A 21,954-nucleotide genomic window follows, 5' to 3' on the forward strand; every position below is an offset into this window, starting at 1 on the left:
CTCTCTTGCAAGCTCCTCCCAGCACAGACCAGGCCCTGGTTCACAGCATGTGCAGGAGGCAAATTATTGATGTGTTTCTTTTCTTTTTAAAAAAATATATTTTATTGATTTTTTATAGAGGAAGGGAGATGGATAGAGAGTTAGAAACATTGATTAGAGAGAAACATCGATCAGCTGCTTCCTGCACACCTCCTACTGGGGATGTGCCTGCAACCAAGGTACATGCCCTTGACCAGAATTGAACCTGGGACCTTTCAGTCCACAGGCCAACACTCTACCCATGATGTGTTTCTCTCACACCAATGTTTCTCTCTGTCTTTCCCTTTCTCTGCCACTCTCTCTAAAGTCAATGGAAAAATATCTTCAGGTGAGGATTAACAACAACAAAATAGTCATGGAGGGGAACATTTGAGATCTTGCTCCCTGTCATATGTTGTTCGTTTGCCTCAAGTAAACTCATAAAAAAAATATGCAAATATATAAACCATAGTTAACTTTCAGTTGGAACTATGGGTGCTTTTTTTTTTATTCTTTATACTTTTTAGTACTCTTTAGTACTTGCCACTGTTTCTAATCAAGCATGTATTTATTACATAATTGGGAGAAAAGTTAAAAGGATACTGTTAAGAGAGTGAAAAGACAACCCAGAAAATGGGGGAAATTATTTGCATCATATATCTGATAAGAATTAAATATGCAGTATGTAAATAACTCCTATAATGCAACAACAAAAAGACAATCAACCTAATTTTCAAATGGGCAAAGGACTTTAAAATAAACATTTCTCTAAAGAAGATATGCAAACAGTCATTAGACACATGAAAAGATGCTCAATATAACTAGCTACCTAGGGAGGGGGGTGTAAAACAAGCCACAATGAGATGCCATTTCACACCTAAAAGATGGCTATAATTTTTTAAAAATTAGAAAATAACTAGTATTGGGGAGGACGAGGAAAAATTGAAACCTTTGCCCATTGCTGATGAGAATGTAAACGGTGCAGCCACTGTGGAAAACACTTTGGTAGTTCCTCAAGAAGTTACACATAGACTTACCATATGACACAGCAATGGCACTCCTGGGTATGTACCCAAAGGAATTAAAAAACAGGGAGTCAAACAGATACTTACACGCCAGGATTCGGTGCAACATTATTCACAATAGCCATAAAGTGGGAACAACCCAAGTGTCCATCAATAGATGAGTGGAAAAACAAAATGTGATGTATATATAAAACAATGAAATGTTCTTTATTCATAGAAAGAAATTAAATTCTGCCACAGTCTACAACATAGATGAACCTTGAAAACATTATGCTAAGTGAAAGAAGTCAGACATAAAAAGACAAATATTATATGATTCCACTTATATGAAATATCTAACACATGCATAGAAGCAAAAGTACATTTGAGTTTACTAAGGGGTAGAGGGAGGAAAAATGAGTATTTATTGCTTAATGGGTACAGAATTTGTGTTTAGGGCAGTGGTCGGCAAACTGTGGCTCCTGAGCCATATGTGGCTCTTGGGCCCCTTGAGTGTGGCCACGAAGTTTCAATCCCACTGTATGTGCGCGCCCGCACGTGGTATTTTGTGGAAAAGCCACACTCAAGGGGCCACAGTTTGCCAACCACTGGTTTAGAGTGATGAAAACTACTGGAAATAGCGGTGATAGTTCAATAATGAAATTAATATCACTTATCACTAAGTTATATACTTAAAAATGGTTGAAATGGCAAACTTTACGTTACATATATTTTACCATAATATATGAGAGAGAGAGAGAGAGAGAGAGAGAGAGAGAGAGAGAGAGAGAGACTAGAAATGTATGCTCTAGCTCCTATTTAACTTTGTTATTTTTAGTCATCTGGCCTTTAAAGCATCTATTAACACCTGCTGTTTCTTATGTTCTTTAGTTAGCCATTTGAGATTATATAAGCTTAAATGTTATCTGGCTTTAATCTCCCTGCATCTGTTTGTAAGGCCTTAATTTAGTTCCCGCTTCACAACTCACACAGATGCAGGGCTGATTGGAGTCACAAATCCAATCAGATTTCTGGTATAACTTCCTGAGCTTCCACTTCCTCATCTGTGAAATGGTGAGGAATAACAGCACCGGTCTCACAGCATTGTTACAATAATTAAAGGACACAAAATATACATGAACTCTCTTGCCTACACCTGGTAAGACTGAAGGCCTTGCTATTCCAAGTTGGTCCCTGAACCAGCAGCATCAGCATCACCAGGGAGCTTGTTAGAAAAGCCAAATCTTGAGTTCCCCCGACACCTACTGAATCTGCATGTTAACAAGATTCTCAGGTGAGTCCTTTGCACTTTAAGGTTGGAAAAGCACTGATTAAAGAGTTTCATAAATAGTTCTTGGGCCATACTGCATATTAGAATCACATTGCCAGCTTTAAAAATAACCTCTCCTAGGCCATTCCCCAGGCATTCTGATTAGGTCTGGGGTGAGTCTCTAAAGTAAGAATAACCTAAAAGCTTCTAGGTGAATCAAATATGCTAATAGAATTGAGAACCTCAGAGCTACTTCCAGTATCCATCTCCTCATCCAAAATTAAGGTATTATAAGTGTGATATTCCTTGTATCTTTAGCAGCTATGACATTTTTTATTTTATATATATACTAGAGGCCCGGTGCACGAAATTCCTGCACTGGGGGATGGGGTTCCCTCAGCCCAGCCTGCCCCTCAGTCCGGGAGCCCCCAGTGGATGTTCTACTGATGGCCACAGTCTGGCAGCAGAGGCTCGGTGCAGGCATCCCGTGTGTGTATGTTTGTGTGTGTGTGTTTGTGTGTGTGTGTTTGTGTGTGTGTGTGTGTGTGTCTCTTCTGGGGCCTGCCCCCAGCCGCGCCACATAGGCTCCGAGCAGTTGCTGTGTGTATGTGTCCACTGGTGGTCTGCTCCCAGCCACATTGGAAGCTCAGAGTAGGCACTGTGTGTGTGTGTGTGTGTGTGTGTGTGTGTGTCTGCCGGGGGCCTGCCCCCAGCCACACCCTGGAGGCTTGGAGCAGGCGCCCCTCTCTGTTGATCTCTCAGGCTCCTGGCCTCCACTACATGTTGTACTCTCCCTTGAGCTGTGGCCAGGGTGGGGCGCCCTTTCCTGCTGTGGGATCTCCAGGGAGACCCAGGGACAGGAGCACAGGGGGGCTGGCTGCCGGCGACCCTATCCTGCTGTGGGATCGCATCGGTGATTTCTTGGGCAGGTAGGTGCACAAGGGGGCTGGTTGCAGGCCGCCCTTTCCTGCTGTGGGATCTCCGGTTGCTCCCTGGCAGGGGCAGCCAGGGAAGAGGCGGGCGCCTGCCTCTTCCCTGCCCCCCTCCGGCTTCTCCGATCACCGGCAGGTGGGCAGGCAAAGGCAGCCGGGACTCCAATATTTAATGTTACTAGTTGTTTACTTTAAAAGTTCTTAAAAACCTTTTTAACTTATTTACTTTTGAAAAACTAGGATACCGGTGAATGTACAGATCTTGCATACGTGGATCCTCAGCTAAGAATTGCTTCCTTCTCACAGAAGTGTCATATTTTACCAGGTATGTGATAATACATATTTGTGCTCTAGTAGTACATGTTGATACCAGACACTTGGCGATGCCTTTTAATAGGAATTGTACTTTAGGTCCCATGATACAATCAACAACACTTACAGCTGTACCCCATTTCTGCACAGCTGTGTTGTAGATGATGCAGCTGGGACTGCTCTGCAAGTGGCCAGAGGAAATATGGTGACAGAAGGAAAAGTTTATGTTCTTTGGGCAAAGCTGATCTCCACATGCAATGACAACTGGTCTTCCTTGTCTATAAGATGTCACTACCCCAGGTGTTATAAATTGGGAAAGCTGTATCTCCCATTTAATTACTCAGAATAAGTTCTCTCAATTAAATACTTTTTGCTCCTGCATGTTATAATGCAGGGGCGGGGGCGGCGGGGGGGGGCGGCGGAAAGTGAGATAGTGCAAGTTTATGGTCACGCCAGTGTTTCTTATACCAAGAGTTGGCTTTTCACATACTTGAAAGATATTTGCATACATTCCACAGTGAGAAGCATCATTGAAGCTCCCTGCTCACCAGAATCAGAGGACTTAAAATTTTACCACTAGAGAATCATTCCTTTAAATTAAGCGTTGCTATTTTACACTTTCTTTCAAAAATGCAAAAAGTTAGGAACAGTGCAGCACATTGATATTGAAGGTATACTAACTAACACCTAAATGTCCTTGACTCTGAGGAGAGGAAAAGAGGGCAGGCAGTAAGGTGAAGGTCATACAGTCAACCTCTACCCACTCACTACTGGCCTTAGGCTGCACATGGCCCCATATAATTGAGTGCTGGACAATGTGCAGGAGAGGTCCTAGGCTAGACCGCTCCTTCAGTACACACGCTGACTTAAAACCTGCTTCCTTTTTCAGAGGAGGATTTTCTATCATCACCTCGCAGACGTTGTATTGGCTGCCGCTCAGAGATATCTGTTGACCATCCAAATCTGAAGGACGCCTTGACTCATTCCATTACAAAGCTTAATGCAGACAATAATGCAACTTTCTATTTCAAGATTGACATAGTGCACAGAGCAACATCACAGGTATCTAAATTAAGCTACAAAGATAGTGATATAGTCTATGTGCAAACTGCTTACTAATATTGCCACTGATCTTGGTTGGGAAATAGTATACCTGGTAAAAGGAATTGAATGTCAAGTCTCAACCTCACTACATGCTTGCTACGTGATCTTGGACAAGTCATTTAGAACATTCCATTTTCTGTCTGCAAAGGACTGGGTGAGACTCAAATAAGCCTTGGCCAGGTAACTCAGTTGGTTAGAACATTATCCCTACATGCCAAGGTTGCAGGTTCAATCCCTGGTCAGGGCACATGCAAGAAGCAACCAGTGAATGTATAAATAAATGGAACACAAAAAGAGGTATATGTCAATACATTATCTTCTCAAACTTTAAAGTGTTATATAAAGTCTAGCAACTATTATATAATTAATAAAATGTAGGGCAAGGAAAAGCTACTCTAATTCTCTGCCTTTCTAGAGTCGATTCTTGTTGTAGCATCACTTAGTGCCTTGGGATCAGCCACATGTCAGTCTATCATCAACCAGACTCTCTTCACACTCTCACCTCCATGTCACTTCCCCCTTGCCTACGTGTGCTTCCAGCCCACATATGTACCCTCTAGGGCAGCGGTTCTCAACCTGTGGGTCGCCAACCTGTGGGTCGCGATCCTTTGGGGGTCGAACCACTCTTTCACAGGGGTCGCCTAAGACCATCGGAAAACACATATATAATTACATATTGTTTTTGTGATTAATCACAATGCTTTAATTATGTTCACTTTGTAACAATGAAAATACATCCCACATATCAGATATTTACATTACGATTCATAACAGTAGCAAAATTACAGTTATGAAGTAGCAACAAAAATAATTTTATGGTTGGGGGTCACCACAACATGAGGAACTGTATTAAAGGGTCGCAGCATTAAGAAGGTTGAGAACCACTGCTATGGCTTCATCTTTTCTTCCATGCCCTGTCAAGAGATAAGGAACATCCTAGTCTGGGGGTCAGAAGACCCAGTTCTACCAGAGCCTCAGCCCTCAAGTCCTGGGTAACCCCGGGCTGTCATTCACACTCACTCAGTCTTGTGGCCTCATCTGTAAAAGGAGGAGCTGGGTGAGAAGAGCCCAAAGTTCTTCCAACTCTAACAGCATCTGAGTAATCTACTCATGGACAGATTCCTATTATAAACCTCAAAACCGGCCTCCCTAAATGTGAACAAAATAGAACCAAACTGTTTCAGCAAACCAACATAATCTGATGGGGGGAGGGGTAATTCAAATATATCAATTCATACTTTTGGCTCAGTAATTGAATTTCTAGAAATTTAAAATAGAGTCTTAAAAACAATGATACTCATTGCAGCTTTAACTATAAAAGACAACATGGTAAACTGTCAAAACGATCAAAAATATAGAAATGATTAAATACTGCCTGGCATATCCTTAAAATAGAGTATCAAGGAGCAATTTTAAAGCATCTTTGTGAGGAGTTTTTGATGTAGCAAATGCCTTGTGTTAAAATATGCAGTGGGAAAAAAGAGACCATAAAGTTGACTATACATTCTGCTGTCGGGTGTGTTATAAAAAGCACAGAAAACAATTAGAAAGGAGACAAATGCCTCCAACTATTCACAGTGGTGGTTTAGGTGAGGGCACAATGGGCTGTTTACTTTCATCTTCTAATTTCCTGTATTAGTTTCACTACTGCAGGGGAAACCTAACCAAATGGTATTAAAATAAGTGAAAGCTGACACTTTGCTCTCTCTCCTCCTCGAGCACTTATTCCTGCCCCTGACACCACAACCTTTCTCCCTCCTTTCACGGGCACATGACCCATGTTAGTGGTGTACTCACATGGTTCACCAATCCATGCTATTCTTTTGTTTAAATTAAATTATTTATTGTCTAAAGTAGTACATATGACTCCTTTTCCCCCATTAACCTCTCCCAGGCCATTCCCTCACCCCCCTAAGGTCTTTGTCCATTGGTTATGGTTATATGCAAGCATATAGGTCTTTTGATTGATCTCTTACCCTTCAGGCCCCTGCTTTCCCTCTGAGGTTAAATGGTCTGTTCAATGCATCTATGTCTCTGAATCTATTTTTGTTCATTAGTTTATGTTGTTCATTATATTCCACAAATGAGTGAGATCATGTGATATTTATCTTTCGCCAACGGGCTTCTTTTCCTTAGCATAAAGCTCTCTGGGTTCATCCATACTGTTGCAAATGTTAAGAGTTCCTTCTTTTCTTTTTTATAGCAGCATAGTATTCCATTGTGTAGATGTACCACAATTTTGTTAGCCACTCACCTGCTGATGGGCACGTAGGCTGTTTCTAAATCTTACCTTTTATAAATTGTGCTGCTTTGAACATAGGGGTGCATATATCCTTTTTTAATTATTCACTTTTAAAGTATTTCATATGTCTCCTTTTTTCTCCATTGACCTCTCCCCTGCCCTTCCCACACCTAGCACATGCCCTCACCTCCCTAGTGTCTGTGTCCATGGGTTATGCTTATAGGTATGCATACAAATCCTTTGGTTGACCTCTTACCCACCCACACACCCCAATGCTATTCTTGCGTTTGTCAGCTTTTCTTCTCAATTCATATTTCTGCTTTCTTGTGAATCTCCCTTATTTTTGATGCAGGAATACCCTCTACTCCACCATATATTGCATATCAGAGGTTTGCTGTCAGGAGAGAACCACTCATTTTATACATGACTATCTAGTCTTCATAGTACTTATAGTTCTCTGTAAATTAATGAATCAATATTCTAGCGCGGTATGTTTTGCTTATGCTGAGTATGCTAGGAGGACAGCAATAGGTAATGCTGTTAATTGAAGGGAACTGACATTCCTTCACTTGCCAAGTCAATTTGAAATATGGTGAGAATCTCAAACTTACTTACGAAAGATGAATCTTTACTGGTTTTTACATTTAAAGAGAACAATTTGGCTGTTCTGACATGATTATTCAAGGAAGCCCTGCTGGAAGCAGCCGAGTTACTCAAAATCCATTTACCATGTGATGAATTTGCCAAATGAGCAATTTTTGCCAAAGATTTAATTTACAGATTTGGTCTTGCCTTGGCTCTGCATATTTAGTCCTATTTGGATGCATGTCCATTTCAAGCTGGTTTCAGGTGCCAAATGTTTCTTAAATTCCCCGTTTGCACATGTGAATGATGTGATTTCTGTCACAGGCCGTTTATTTTTCCCTGCCTCTGCCGCCACTGTCCCCACTGTTGTCCGTATTCCTCCCTGTCTTTGCTCAGATGAATAAACTTCAAGGATCTGTGTGTGCACCTTCAGGAAGTTTTCCTTTAACAAAGTACTAGAAATGTCAAGGCATATGTAGAGTATGTCTAAGACCTCTGATGCAAATTGCCAAATTGCCAAACTATTTGAAATTATGCCAATTTACATTCATACCACCTGGCCATAGGATCTTGATCATCTTGCTTTGAGTTCTATTCCTACCAACAGTGACTGAGGCTGTGTGCTTCCCACACGTGGCCAATAGCAGGTATCACGACTGTTTTGTTTTTTTTTTATTAAATCTTTATTGTTCAGATTATTACATTTGTTCCTCTTTTTTCCACCCCATAACTCTCCTCCTCCCAGTTCCCCCCCCCACCCTCCGCCCTCACTCCCCACCCACTGTCCTATTCCATAGGTGCACGATTTTTGTCCAGTCTCTTTCCACATCTCCCACACCCCTTTCCCCCCCAAGAATAGTCAGTCCATTCCCTTTCTATGTCCCTGATTCTATTATGATCACCAGATTATTTATTCACTTGATTCTTAGATTCACTTGTTGATAGATGCATATTTGTTGTTCATAATTTGTATCTTTACCTTTTTCTTCTTCTTCCTCTTCTTAAAGGATACCTTTCAGCATTTCATATAATACTGGTTTGGTGGTGATGAACTCCTTTAGCTTTTCCTTATCTGTGAAGCTCTTTATCTGGCCTTCACTTCTGAATGATAGCTTTGCTGGATAAAGTAATCTTGGTTGTAGGTTTTTGGCATTCATCACTTTGAATATTTCTTGCCATTCCCTTCTGGCCTGCAAAGTTTCTGTTGAGAAATCAGCTGACAGTCGTATGGGTATTCCCTTGTAGGTAACTGCCTTTCTTTCTCTTGCTGCTTTTAAGATTCTCTCTTTGTCTTTTGCTCTTGGCATTTTAATTATGATGTGTCTTGGTGTGGTCCTCTTTGGATTCCTTTTGTTTGGGGTTCTCTGCACTTCCTGGACCTGTAAGTCTATTTCTTTCACCAGGTGGGGGAAGTTTTCTGTCATTATTTCTTCAAATAGGTTTTCAATATCTTGCTCTCTCTCATCTTCTGGCACCCCTATAATTCTGATGTTGGTACGCTTGATGCTGTCCCAGAGGCTCCTTACACTATCTTCGTATTTTCGGATTCTTTTTTCATTTTGCTTTTCCAGTTGGGTGTTTTTTGCTTCTTCGCGTTTCTAATCTTTGACTTGATTCTTGCGCTCCTCTGGTCTGCTGTTGGGATTCTGTATAATATTCTTTATTTCAGTCAGTGTATGCTTAATTTCTAGTTGGTTCTTTATCACAACATTGAGGGTCTCATTAGATTTCTTGAGGATCTCACTACATTTATCGGCGGTCTCACCAATCTTTTCGAGGGCCTTACTAACTTTATCCGGCAGCTTCTAGACAGTTCTTGAGAGACCTTAAAAGTGTGGTTTTGAGCTCTATATCTTCCATTTCTGACATTTGCGTCCTGTTTCTTTGTCTCCGCATTTTTATATCTTTTCTTGGTGCACCCCCTAGTGGTCTTTGTGCGCAGTCTTGTAGTTAAGCCTTGATTGTTGTCGGTAATACCAGGGGTGCCAGACTAACTGGCTATGAGAGTCAGCTGTGTCTGCAGTGGGAGAGCTTCTGTGCTGGATCTCTAGGGCGGTGCTAATCTAGCCTTTGCCTGAGACTATCCGGCAAATGGCTCTGTGCAGGGCTTGGGCGGGGCGGGTCCCCGGGGATCTACAGGGCAGGCGGAGCAAGCAGTTATGGCTGCTCTCAGTTCTGTCCCTAGGGGCTCTGCCTCTCAGAGTCCCAGCAACCTCTGCAAACCTCAGAGAGAAAGCTGCCTTCGAGTTCCGACCGAAGCCAGACGGTCCCGCTTCTCCCGTTTGAGTCTGGGTCCCCAGAGACTCTCCCGGATCTGGAGCTCAGAGTCTGAGACTCCCTCCCGATTCCTCCGCCACCAACCTGCTCCGCGCGCGCACTCCGCACCTGAGTATTTCACTTCAGCACTGCACCTCCTCTGAGTCTGGATATGATATTCTCTTTCCTCCTAGTTGTAGAATTTCCACTCAGCCAGCCTTCCTGTGGTTCTGGATGATGTCCGTTCTGTCCTTTAGTTATATCTCTGAAGTGGTTGTTCGAGGCAGCAATCTCCGGCGTTAACCTATGCCGCCATCTAGGTTTCCCCACGACTGTTTTTTATCTTTGCCAACATATGGAAGATTAAAAATGCTGTGGCATTGTTGTTGTTTTTATTTTTGTTTATTAATGAAGATAGTCATAACTTCTTTTCTGAAACACTTGTTCAAGTCTTTTGTTCATTTTTTCATGTTGGGCTTTACATGCATAAGAATATTAATCTTATACCATGTTTATCCCAGCTTTTATTTTTTTACTTTGCTTGCTGTGAATTTTGAGAATCAGTTGTCCTTTCTGTCTGAACAAATTTAGACTTATGATCACCAAAATTAGACCCTAAAACCCTCTTAGAACCTTCCTCCCCATTTACACCTATACCTGGAGTCTTAAAAGTTAAGTATCAAATTTTTCTTAAAGATGTAACCATGTTTACCCAGTAGATCAATGCCAGAAAAAGTAGAGGGGAGCTTAGCTCTTCCTATGACTCTGTTCTCCTGCTCTCTTCCTCCCGCCTCACGTTTTCCATGCTTTTAAAAAACACAGAGAAAGGGAAGACTGTTGTGGTTTTCAAACGACATTCTACTATTACCCTGTAATTTCATTTATTTTATTTTTAATATGCTTTTATTGATTTTAGAGAGAGAAGAAGGGAGAAGGAGAGAGAACCATCAATCCGCTGTTTCCTGCATGCATCCTACCCCCCCCCCCCCCCCCCCGCCAACCTGGGGATTAAACCTGCAACTCGGGCATGTGCCCTGACTGAGAATCAAACTCAGGACCCTTTGGTGCATGGGATGACACTCAATGAACTGAGCCATACCAACCAGGGCTAAAACTTCATTTTTAAAAATAATAGTCATTTCTCCAGGTCAACTGATATATTCCTGTGTTCTTTTACACACACACACACACACACACACACACACACACATTTAGATCCTAGAATTAAGTTCTGAATAACTTGAACTAGAAATTGGGCCATATCAACTAACTTTTTAACATACAATTTAAAGTCATTTTTACCAAGTATATTTTTTAAGTGTAAGAGATGTAAGATATGGCCTTTTGAAATGACTTTTAAAAAGCCATATGTGCAATTTTATTGAAGGCAGTATATTTTAAAAAGCATGAGTTTAATTTTCTAAATAAATAAAGTGTGCCTCTTTTATATAAAAGAATTAATTAATTGGGCCACAAAATATTCATTGTGGACACAGTGTTGTATAAAGATTAAAACTGTTGCTTAGATCACTGACCAGTGTGGTTCAGTTGGTTGAACATCCTATTGAGCACCAAAAGGTTGTGGATTCAATTCCCAGTAAGGGCACATGCCCAGGTTGTGGACTTGATCCCAAGTATGGGGCATGCAGGAGGCAACTGATTGGTGTTTCTTTCTCTCCCTCTTCCTTCCTCTCTCTCTAAAAAATCATTTAAAAAACTATTGATAGAGATTAAAATGGTTTCTTAATATAAAACAATTAAGAGAGGCAAACTACAAAATCCAAAGAATTGTTCTAATTATATAATTTATCCCACAATTTCTGTAGTGACACTAATTCAGTATTTCTCTGATTAAAGATTTGGAAAGACAATAAACCATACTTAAAGAAAATGTTTAAGTTTTTCTTCCTACTCTTCTTAGATTCTATTACAACTTGAGCACTTGAATGTTGTTGAATAATGAAAACCAGAAAAGTATAAATATAAAAATTGTAGACCAGACCGAAGCCAAATATTTTACACATGCATAAAACTAAAAGTTTAGTTGTCAAACATTTGTACTTTTATTAGTATACCTCTCATTTGATCAGTGTATAATTAGAACTTTAATATTCTCCCCTAAGATCCCTTAGGGAAAAATATATCATTCATTATATAATATTAAAAAAAGGTTCTTCTTTGTGCTAATTAATTTTCTAGGTGGTGGCTGGATCAAGATATTTTATTGACTTCACGGCCAGGGAAACCACATGTTCCAAGGAAAGTAATAAAGAGTTGACTGAAAGTTGTGAGATCAATAAAGTTGGAGTGAGTAGTCATGCAACTCTATACTTATTCAATGGAAATCTACTTGATATTTTATACTTGTTTAAGTTTTCATGAATAACACTGTTCTCTCTTTTGGCCTTTGTTTACGGATAGGAAATTCTAAGATGCACTGCTGTTGTTTATGAGAGACGTTGGGAGAAAAAAATTGAGTCTACTATCAAATGTCTATCACTAGGAAAGGTATGATTTGCTCATTCTGCAAAGTACTATTTGGGATTTGAAATGAACCACTATTTAAATGAATTGGGAGTCTATCTTTTTAGAATAGAGAGAACTCTAACATTTCTGTTTTATGTCTAGAAAGGAAAACAACAGTCAGCCCCTAATCAATTCTCACCCATTGTCAGTGTCCCATCCTTCAGGAGGCTCTCTCTTAATGAAGGGCAGACCCTGCCTTGCAGAGCCAATACTAGCTCTGCAGCTTTAAGATGTGCCTGAGATGCTTCACTGGCATCTTCCTCCATCCAAGGGACTTGGGAGAAATATAGATCTCAGACCCCACTCCACATCGACTGAATCCAAATCTGCATTTTAACATGGTCCCCAGGGTTTCATACCCACATTCAAGTGTGAGAAGCATTCGTTTGTATCGTCTTTTCCAATTCTCAAGAGAACCTTAGGAGGTAAGTAAGACTTTTCCCATTGCCAAGGATGAGACACTAACAATTGCAAAAATGCTGAGATCCTGGAATGGATAATAACATGATCACGTGCTTCCTCTGTCCCAGGCACTGTACTGAGGACTTCACACGTATTTTTCTCTTGACAACTCTCTGAGGCAGGTTCCCTGTATAGGTATATATGTGGTCTAACACAGACATATAAAGGCTGTGTTTCAAGCTTGTGAACATGACCTAATATGTTTCAGCCCAACAAAGTAATTGTGGGCATATGCTGCATATATATTCAGTCCATAAAGTCATTTATGGTCTTTTGGTATGAAAACTGCAATTGTGCTAATAGAATTAGTATCAATTAATAAATAATGTGCCATGGTATTATGTAGTTCAACCTCCCAATTTTTCCAGATGAAGGAAAACCTCTAGTTTAGAGGTTTATTATTAAGAAATAGCCACACATTATAAAATCAATCAAAACAGGAAAAGATATTAATTCTCATCCTTTCTTCAATATTAACATAGCATTTAATACCTGGCTATAACATTAAAGAGCGCTGACTTTTACAAAAAAAAAAAAAAAAAGACAATATGATTGTCTTCAATTGCTTCTAATATGAGGGAAGCACCCACTTCATAATCCTTGCTGTGTTCTGCCTAGGTAAACAAGACAGGGCTTTAAATAGCTACAGTTGTTTGTGGAGGCATCTGCCACTGCTACTTCAACTTATCAAATGCATTTGATCCTTTGAGTTTTTATTCCATTTCAAATATTATCTGTACTTTTCAATAAAGAACCAATGATGTCAGGAACAAGTCTCATCTTGACAACTGGTTGCTTCACTCTTCTCTTGTTGAATGATAACAGCATATTAACAGAATTTTACTATACTTACAGAAGCAACTAAGGCCCTGTGTGTACAAGGGCCGACCTCAGGAGGCAGGGGCATAGCCAACATCTGAGAGTGTGGCCTCTTGACCAGTGGGCAGAATCTCCACGCCTGGCACAATAGCCCCAGCGACCTGTCAGCAGCCCTAAATGGAAGGACAAGAAGATGGGATAGAATGTCAATAGAGAAGAATGCCATTTTATCACTCTGTTTCTGGGTGAAATAAAGTTTGATCTTAATGTTCTCACTCCTGGTTCATTCACAGTAGTCTGCTTTCAGCCACACCCATCCTGCAGCAAAGTCCAGTTGATCAGAGAGCACGTTCTACCATGGAGACTCATAGTGCAACTCTGGAACATGCAAGGATCCCTTAAGTGGGCCTTCCCTACCACCAGGACCTCATCATGGGCTCTAAATCAAGGGTTTGTGGGTGATGTTTCCATCAGAAATCTAAGGAATCTCTCTACCTTCCCTTCTTTCTCTCTCTCCTTTTTTTTTTGTTTCCTCTCTCTCTCCTGATTTCCAGCTCAAAGTTAAGAGTGATTTGTCTTGTTTTGTACTTTTTTAAAGATCTAGATAATTACCAAAAAAGAAAACAAAAAATATTCTTTGTTAATAGGATGCCTACAAACTTATCATTAACAAAGAATATCAAACCTCAAAAAAGTTTCAAGAAAATTTAAAATTATCTTTCTGGTTCAAATAATGGTAAAAAGTAGAAATCTGATAGAATAAAAAGTGATAAGAGATTTTTAATTTTCTGTAATAAGTATTTACTGAGTGCCTATTGGAGCCATTTACCATGCTAGACAGTTTCTGTTTGGTGTGTGACTTAGTCCTCACAACAACTCTGAGGTCCCCAGGACCACCTTTCATTTACAATGAGGAAACTAGCTCCCAGTTACCTGCTCAGGGTCACACAATTACTACACGACAGAGCTGGCATTCATAGTCAGACCTTTTGAACTTCATTATACCAAGTTACCATGAGGTATTATTATCAATGTCGGCATTACAAAAACACATTTCTGAATCTGAGATGATCATTATCTCAATACAAAAACCCTTATTAAATATCTTATTGTGTCTGATGCTGTTCTTAGAACTGCTCAGGGTAAACTATGATGGAGTCAAGCACTGGCATTGGCTACTTACTACTTGTTTAGCACTAGGTACTGAAAAGAAGAGAAACATGTGTTAAAAGACACAAATCCTGAAAGAATTTACAATCACATTGAGAAGTTAGGACTGAAGCGTGTGGAACAACATTTAACCCATGCCATGATCATTTGTGGAGCAGTAAGCAGAGCTGATGGATGGGATAGGAAGACATGGAAGACGTGGAAAGATAAAATTAAGCCCAACTGGTAGTTTGGATTTGAATAGGCAGTAGAGAGCCTCTGACAGTTCTTGAGCTCAGACCTGCTGAAAGAGTGTATAAAACACATTATTCTGAAGACTCTGGGAAGCATTGATTAGAATGAGATGAGACTGGACTCAAGGCATAGTTCAGGTACTTTCATAGAAGGATGACCACTCCGGCTGGTATACAAAAACTACAGCTCTCTCAGCAACATGAGGTATCTGTACTTTAGACCTTTGTGAGATAAAATAATCATGAGTTTCCTGTGACCCAGAACCTACATTTCACTCTTTAAATATTTGCACCCTCCTCCCACTCTCAAGCAAAAGGCACACCCATGTTTCTGACCTTGGCTCTGAAACCACACAGCTTCCTCCATTTATACTCCTTTCAGGACAGAAAGTTCCTCTTGTTCAGCCCAACCGACTTCTCTCACATTGCCCAGGCCCAGCACCTCAAGCAGGATGCCCTTACCAGTTTTCTACCCCTGTTTCCATCTCCTGCTAAGCCTCATCCCAATCTGTCCTGCACTCCTGCTTTACCCCACCTCCCCCCAGGCCCCTTCTGGTGCTCTGTGGGAGAAGCCAGACCATCCTAAGGCTCCTATGAGAACACTTAAAAGAATCCAGTAGATATGAGAACAACCCACTCTTCCAGAAGTCCCAGTGTCCCTACCTGTAAGTTAGATGATCAGAAAGCAAAATATTGTCTAAATATCTGGTAAAAATTTGCTCTTATCAAATTATTTACCTTCAGGCTTTATTTTACAAGAATATCCATTTGGCCACCATATTCTGTCTTGCAAAAGTTTAACTGGAGGTATTGCCCAATATTCACATTAGAGGCAGTGCAGTAAAATGGTTAAGAACCAGGGTTCTGCAATTGGACAGCCTGAATCCAAAAGATGAAAATTTATTTATGTTATCAACATCCCAGTTTCCTCATCTGAAATATTAGGTAAATAATATGCTCACATCATAGGTGTCTGGTAAGACTTGAAAGAGGTAATTCCTTTAACTGGCATAATGCTTAGCACATGGCAACCATTCAGTAAAGTGGAGCTATTGTTGCATTACTGGAACATAACTGTGTTACTTTTAGAATTTAATTCTGGGGCAAAATATTTTGTCAGACAATGAGGTGTCTTTAACAGAGCATATATCCCCTTTTGCCTTTGCAGCTATACATATGCTTCAAAGGTTACATTCAGCTCATATCAAGTGGCTGATAATACCTACTCCCTCATTTTCAATTCCACAGTTCCCAACCTGGCTGCACATTAGAATAACCGAGGGAGCTCTAGACCATAGGAAGCCAAATCTCTGTGAGTTGTTCTGAACATCAGTATTTTTCAAAAGTTCTACATTGATTCTAGTGCATCTAAAGGTCAGAACAATTTATTTAGGCCTACTCTGTTTCCTTTTAATCCAGGTTTACCCGTGTACCACTTTATTGTCTTTCAAATATTTTTTTTAAAATAGGAAGGTTATGAGATTCACAAAGCATGGATGGATGGAGGGATGGATGGATGGATGGATGGATGGATGGATGGATGGATGGATGGATGGGTGGATGGATGGATGGGTGGATGGATGGATGGACGGACAGACAGGTAACTTAGCATTATATTCACTAGGTTTGTTGCAATAAAAATTAAGAGTACAAGTTGGGTATGAATGGCCTTTCAAAGACTTATAAGCAAATAATTTACTGAGTCTGAGAAGTGAAGGACAGGAATAAGTCAAAGATGACAAAAGTTTTCCAGTCTAGGTGCATAAGGGAATAGTAATGCCATTAACACAAACAAAGAAACTAGGAGCTGATCTGTGCTTCCTAGTAACTCTAAAAACCAGAATAAACCCAAATGCACATAATTGCAGATATTTCAACAACTGAATAAACATATGAAATCATTATGCAAATGCATGTAAAACTACTAGGACCCGCCTCAAATTATTTCATTGCTGCAACATCTGTGTCACCTGCCATATTAACAGGGAAGTACCATTAGATATTCATGGACTAAGCTTGTGAAAAACATAAACCTGAAACTAGCAAAAGATCTTTATTATGGCAGCTTTTCTGTCTCCTGTCTTCTCTATATGGCATTTCGGAGTGTGTGGAAACACCACTATTATTAAAAACGGATAAAATAGTAGCTCTTGGAAAAAATAAAAGTACAAGCTTTTTTTTTTAATATATTTTATTGAGTTTTTACAGACAGGAAGGGGGAGGGACAGAGAGTTAGAAACATCGATGAGGGAGAAACATCGATCAGCTGCCTCCTGCACACTCCCACTGGGGATGTGCCCGCAACCAAGGTACATGCCCTTGACCGAAATCGAACCTGGGACCCTTCAGTTCGCAGGCCGATGCTCTATCCACTGAGCCAAACCAGTCAGGCCAAGCTTTTTTACATAAGTATTATTTACCATCCTGGTGCTTTGGTCAAATTAGCTAAACAGAAATTGTCTCCAAGAAGCTGCTTTTCTGTGGTTCTGGGTTAGATTTGTTCAAAGAAGACATTTGTGTGTGAACAAGAAGATGGAAAGAAGCAGAGCCATGACTCTTGGAAAGTCACAGAATGAGATGCAGTGAGTGAGGACTCAGAGGCAAGAGCTCAGGCTTGGCCTCATCCATCCTTATTTGGAGAGTAGCTCTCTCCCCCACCACTGGTCATATTGACCTAGAGCCACAGGAGGCTCTCTAGGGCAACTGCCTTCTGTGGGTTTCTTCACTAACTCCCCTCACAGTTCTTCTGGCAGCTGGATGTGCTTGTCCAAATTTCCTTAAAATCTCTGACTTGCCGAAACCGGTTTGGCTCGGTGGATGGAGTGTCGGCCTGCAGACTGAAGGGTCCCAGGTTCGATTCCGGTCAAGGGCATGTACCTCGGTTGCGGGCACATCCCCAGTAGGAGGTGTGCAGGAGGCAGCTGATCAATGTTTCTCTCTCATCGATGTTTCTAACTCTCTGTCTCTCTCTCTTCCTCTCTGTAAAAAATCAATAAAATATATTAAAAAAATCTCTGACTTGTCCTATAGCACCAAAGCCTAGGGAAGGCTGATTAGTAACTTTGATCCTCCTTCTTCTTTACCCAGGATCTTACTTCCCTAGCTCCTCCCACAACGGTGTAAAGTCGAATTCCTAAGATAAATTCCTTATACCCTGAAGCTCATAGTGTTCTGCTTCCCTGATCAAACCTTGACGGACACACCAGACTCCCCGCCCCCATCATTTTACATCAGGAAACACAGCCCATTGCTTTCAAATACAGAACCAGGTCCAGCAATGCAACTGCATTAGAGCAACTCCTAAGAAAATGAGTAAAGTCTCTTCAGTTGAGTGGGGGATGCAGACACATGAAAACATATATAAAGATTACAACCGGAGGTAGAGGTGTGCTTATGGGGCAGTGAGAGCAGAAAGAGTCAAGTCTGGGAGGCAGTAAGCAAGCTGAGAGGGCAAGGACTTGTCTCTCGCAGCACCATTTTCCCAGGACCAAGGCACAGTGCCTTCACAGACAATTGAATTGAATTGAAGTAAACTGAATTTGCACATGGCACAGTGGTAAGTCCTAGGAATAGGGCACTGAACAAGACAAACTCGGCTAGTTCATGCCTTCACTTAGCTAACAATCTAGTGCAGTGGTTCACAGACTTGAGCATGCATCAAAATCTCCTATAAGGCTTGCTAAAACCTAGATTGCTGGGGCCACTCCCAGAATTTCTCCTTCCCTATGGCTGGGAGGAAGGGCTGGAATTTGAGCTTCTAACAAGTTCCCAGGAGATGCTGGTGCTGCTGCTCTCAGGCATATTGTAGAACTGCTGGTATAACAGTTCTCAATCACTGGGGCAACTTTTAAAAAATACCTTGCTGGGAGCATCACTCCAGACCTATTTAGTCATGTTTTAAAGGTTCTGCACGTGATTTTAATGTGCAGGTCAGGCTCAAAACCACTGACGTGACAAATAGCAGCAGTTTCCATGTATTACTTACTTGCTGTGTGCCGGACCCCATATGAAGATCCCATACACATTATCACATCAGGATACCCCATTTTACAGGTAAGAAAACTGAGGCTCAGAGAAGTGAGATCAGCTGGCCAAGAGAACTTAGCAAGTATCATTAGGAGAGGAAGGACGGAACCCAGGTCTCCATGACTAGAGTCCACTCATGTAACCACAGCTGCCTATGTCACATGGGCCTGATTTAAAACAGCACACCTGATTTAAATATTGAGGAGAAGTTCCCTAGGTAGACAAAGAGGAGAATGCTTTTCAGGCAAAAGTACAGACACACTGTTTTTTATTGTACTTGGCTTTATTGCACTTCACAGATGTTGCATTTTATGTAAATTGAAGGCAAAACCCTCCACTAGCAAAACGATTACAACACTCACTCTGTTGCTGTAGTCTAGACCCAAACCCACGTCTCTGTGGTTCACCAACCTGAGCTCCACATCTCTGAAGGTGCTGAAGTAGAGGCTGGGAGTCAAATGTATTCTGGGACAGATAGCTGGGTGGCAGGGCAGGACAAGATGACAGCTGTGGCTCACCCTCCTCCTAGAGTCTAGAATTCTTTAATGAGGGGATGGAGACCAAGAGGAGAAGGAGATGGACCAAGAGAAGGAGAAAGATACAGGCAGTGACTTACTCAGAGTTGCCCTGGTGATTAATGAGCAGGTACCTCTTTCCTGCACTTAGTCTCTGTGGTTTGAACATCCACTAATGCTTGGTTCTGACATCCTATCCACCCTCAAACAACTTTCTGCTAGTTACATGCCAGATAAATATCTATAATAATTAAAGCATAATATGCAAATCGACCGAACAACAGAACAGGACTTTCCGGACGAAGATGGGGCTGCGAGTGCCAAGGCAGCCAGGACTGTGAAGGGCTACTCTTGCATGAATTTCATGCATCGGGCGTCTAGCTAATCAATAAAAGCCAGAACACAGGATAGGCAAACATAGGACTAAGATTGAGGCAATTCATATTTAAATATTCATTTAAATGTTGAAATTCACTATTAATTGTTCTATTGTATAGTACATACTTAAGTATATAATGTGGAAAATTGAGAAAATACAGAAGGACTTAAAGCAGAAAATAAAAACTATTGAAATTTCACTGTTGAAATTTTGATTATAACTTTTCAGAAATGTTTTCTTGTTTTCAAATGTTTGTAGGTATGTGTATTCAAAAAAAAAAAAGAATCCTGCTATAAATCTATACTAAAATAATAGAATGTTTTCGAAAGAGGACACTCAGAAAGCCGAGACACATGATAACATGCTCATAGTCACTAATCATCTGAGAAATGCAAATCAAAACGACAATGAGGTACCACCTCACACCTGTCAGAATGGCTATCATCAGCAAATCAACAAATGACAAGTGCTGGAGAGGATGTGGAGAAAAAGGAGCCCTCCTTCCCTGCTGATGGGAATGCAGACTGGTGCAGCCATTGTGGAAAACAGTACGATGTTTCCTTAAAAATTTAAAAATGGAGCTCCCATTTGACCCAGTGATCCCACTTCTAGGAATATATCCCAAGAAACTAGAAACATCAATCAGAAAGGATATATGCATAGCAGCACAGTTTACAATAGCTAAGATTTGGAACAGCCTAAATGCCCATCAACAGATGAGTGAATTAGAAAACTGTGGTACATCTACACAATGGAATACTATGCTGCTATAAAAAAGAAGGAACTCTTACCATTTGCAGCAGCATGGATGGAACTGGAGAGCATTATGCTAAGTGAAATAAGCCAGGAAGTGAAAGAAAAACACCACATGATCTCACTCATTTATGGATAATAAAGAACATTATAACCCAATGAACAAAAAGATAGATACAGAAGCAGAGAAGCATGGAACAAACTGTCAAATTACAGCAGGAAGGCTGTGGAGTGTTGGGGTGGGGGGAGGTAAGAGATCAACCGAAGGACTTGTATGCATGCATATAAGCATAACCAATGGACACAAGACACTGGCGGGGGGGTGGGGGGCGTGGTAAGGGCATGTGCCAGGGGGTAGGGCAGGCTGGAGGAAGGTGAATGGGGGGGGCGGGAAGGAGACATATGTACTACTATCGTAATACTTTAAACAATAAAATAAAATTTTAAAAAATCTATACTAAAATGCCTAGGTCAGGGGTGGGCAACCCCTGGCACGTGTGCCAAACATGGCACTCCAGTAACTTTTGCTGGTACACGAAACCCTCTCTTATAATCTTCCATTTACAGTTGTGAATCTTTGTTCTCAGTGATGAATTTTGTTAAGTCTCGTAATAGGTGTAGCCTGACAGATGAAAGTAGTAACTCGTGCATATCTCTGAAGGTCACGAAATATAAGCCTGATGAAAAACCTCTGTAATCAGTGATGCAGCAGCAAAAGTCCCGCTGATAATATCAAACGGAGTCATAAAGTTTTCTGTCAGACTATCAGTGTACATGTATACATTAAAAAATAAATGTATTTTTCATCATCATATACTGTGTTTTTGTCACTCAAATGAATTTTATTATTTCTTCAAGGTTCTTCACATACGTACCCCTTAAGAGATATCAAGTAGCCCTAATCGGTTTGGCTCAGTGGATAGAGCATCGGCCTGAGGACTGAAGGGTCTCAGGTTCGATTCCAGTCAAGGGCATGTACCTTGGTTGCGGGCACATCCCCAGCGGTGGGTGTGCAAGAGGCAGCTGATCGATGTTTCTCTCTCATCGATATTCCTAACTCTCTATCCCTCTCCCTTCCTCCCTGTAAAAAATCAATAAAATGTATTTAAAAAAAAAAAGGAGAGATATCAAGTAGGCAAAACATGTTCTCAAAAAATTAGGGTTGGCACGCAGAAGAATCTTGAGTCAGAGATTTTGCTGGTTTTGGCACGCACTCACAAAACAGTTGCCCACCCCTGACCTAGGTGATTTTCATGCCCTCATGCATCATGCTTTCAAGTCGTCACAAGATGGCCATGTGCACAAAGGAGGCGGGGTCCAGCGGAGGTGGGTTCTGGCAGGGGAGAGC

At 41.0% G+C, this 21,954-nt stretch overlaps 1 protein-coding gene across 1 annotated transcript in view; it reads left to right on the plus strand.

Moving 5' to 3' along the window:
• The window catches only part of LOC308516177 (kininogen-1-like), a 38,483-nt gene extending 24,679 nt beyond the window's left edge, over nucleotides 1-13,804 (plus strand). The window contains exons 6-10 of the mRNA XM_081087020.1: nucleotides 3,465-3,549; nucleotides 4,426-4,598; nucleotides 11,923-12,030; nucleotides 12,145-12,231; nucleotides 13,567-13,804. Coding sequence (XP_080943146.1) covers nucleotides 3,465-3,549; nucleotides 4,426-4,598; nucleotides 11,923-12,030; nucleotides 12,145-12,231; nucleotides 13,567-13,620 — 507 coding nt within the window. The 3' untranslated portion in view covers nucleotides 13,621-13,804. The remainder of the gene's footprint in view (nucleotides 1-3,464; nucleotides 3,550-4,425; nucleotides 4,599-11,922; nucleotides 12,031-12,144; nucleotides 12,232-13,566) is intronic.
• Nucleotides 13,805-21,954: the final 8,150 nt, after the last annotated feature.

Source organism: Myotis nattereri, assembly GCF_964212035.1.
Source record: "Myotis nattereri genome assembly, chromosome: 3".
In the NCBI taxonomy this organism is placed as follows: domain Eukaryota; kingdom Metazoa; phylum Chordata; class Mammalia; order Chiroptera; family Vespertilionidae; genus Myotis; species Myotis nattereri.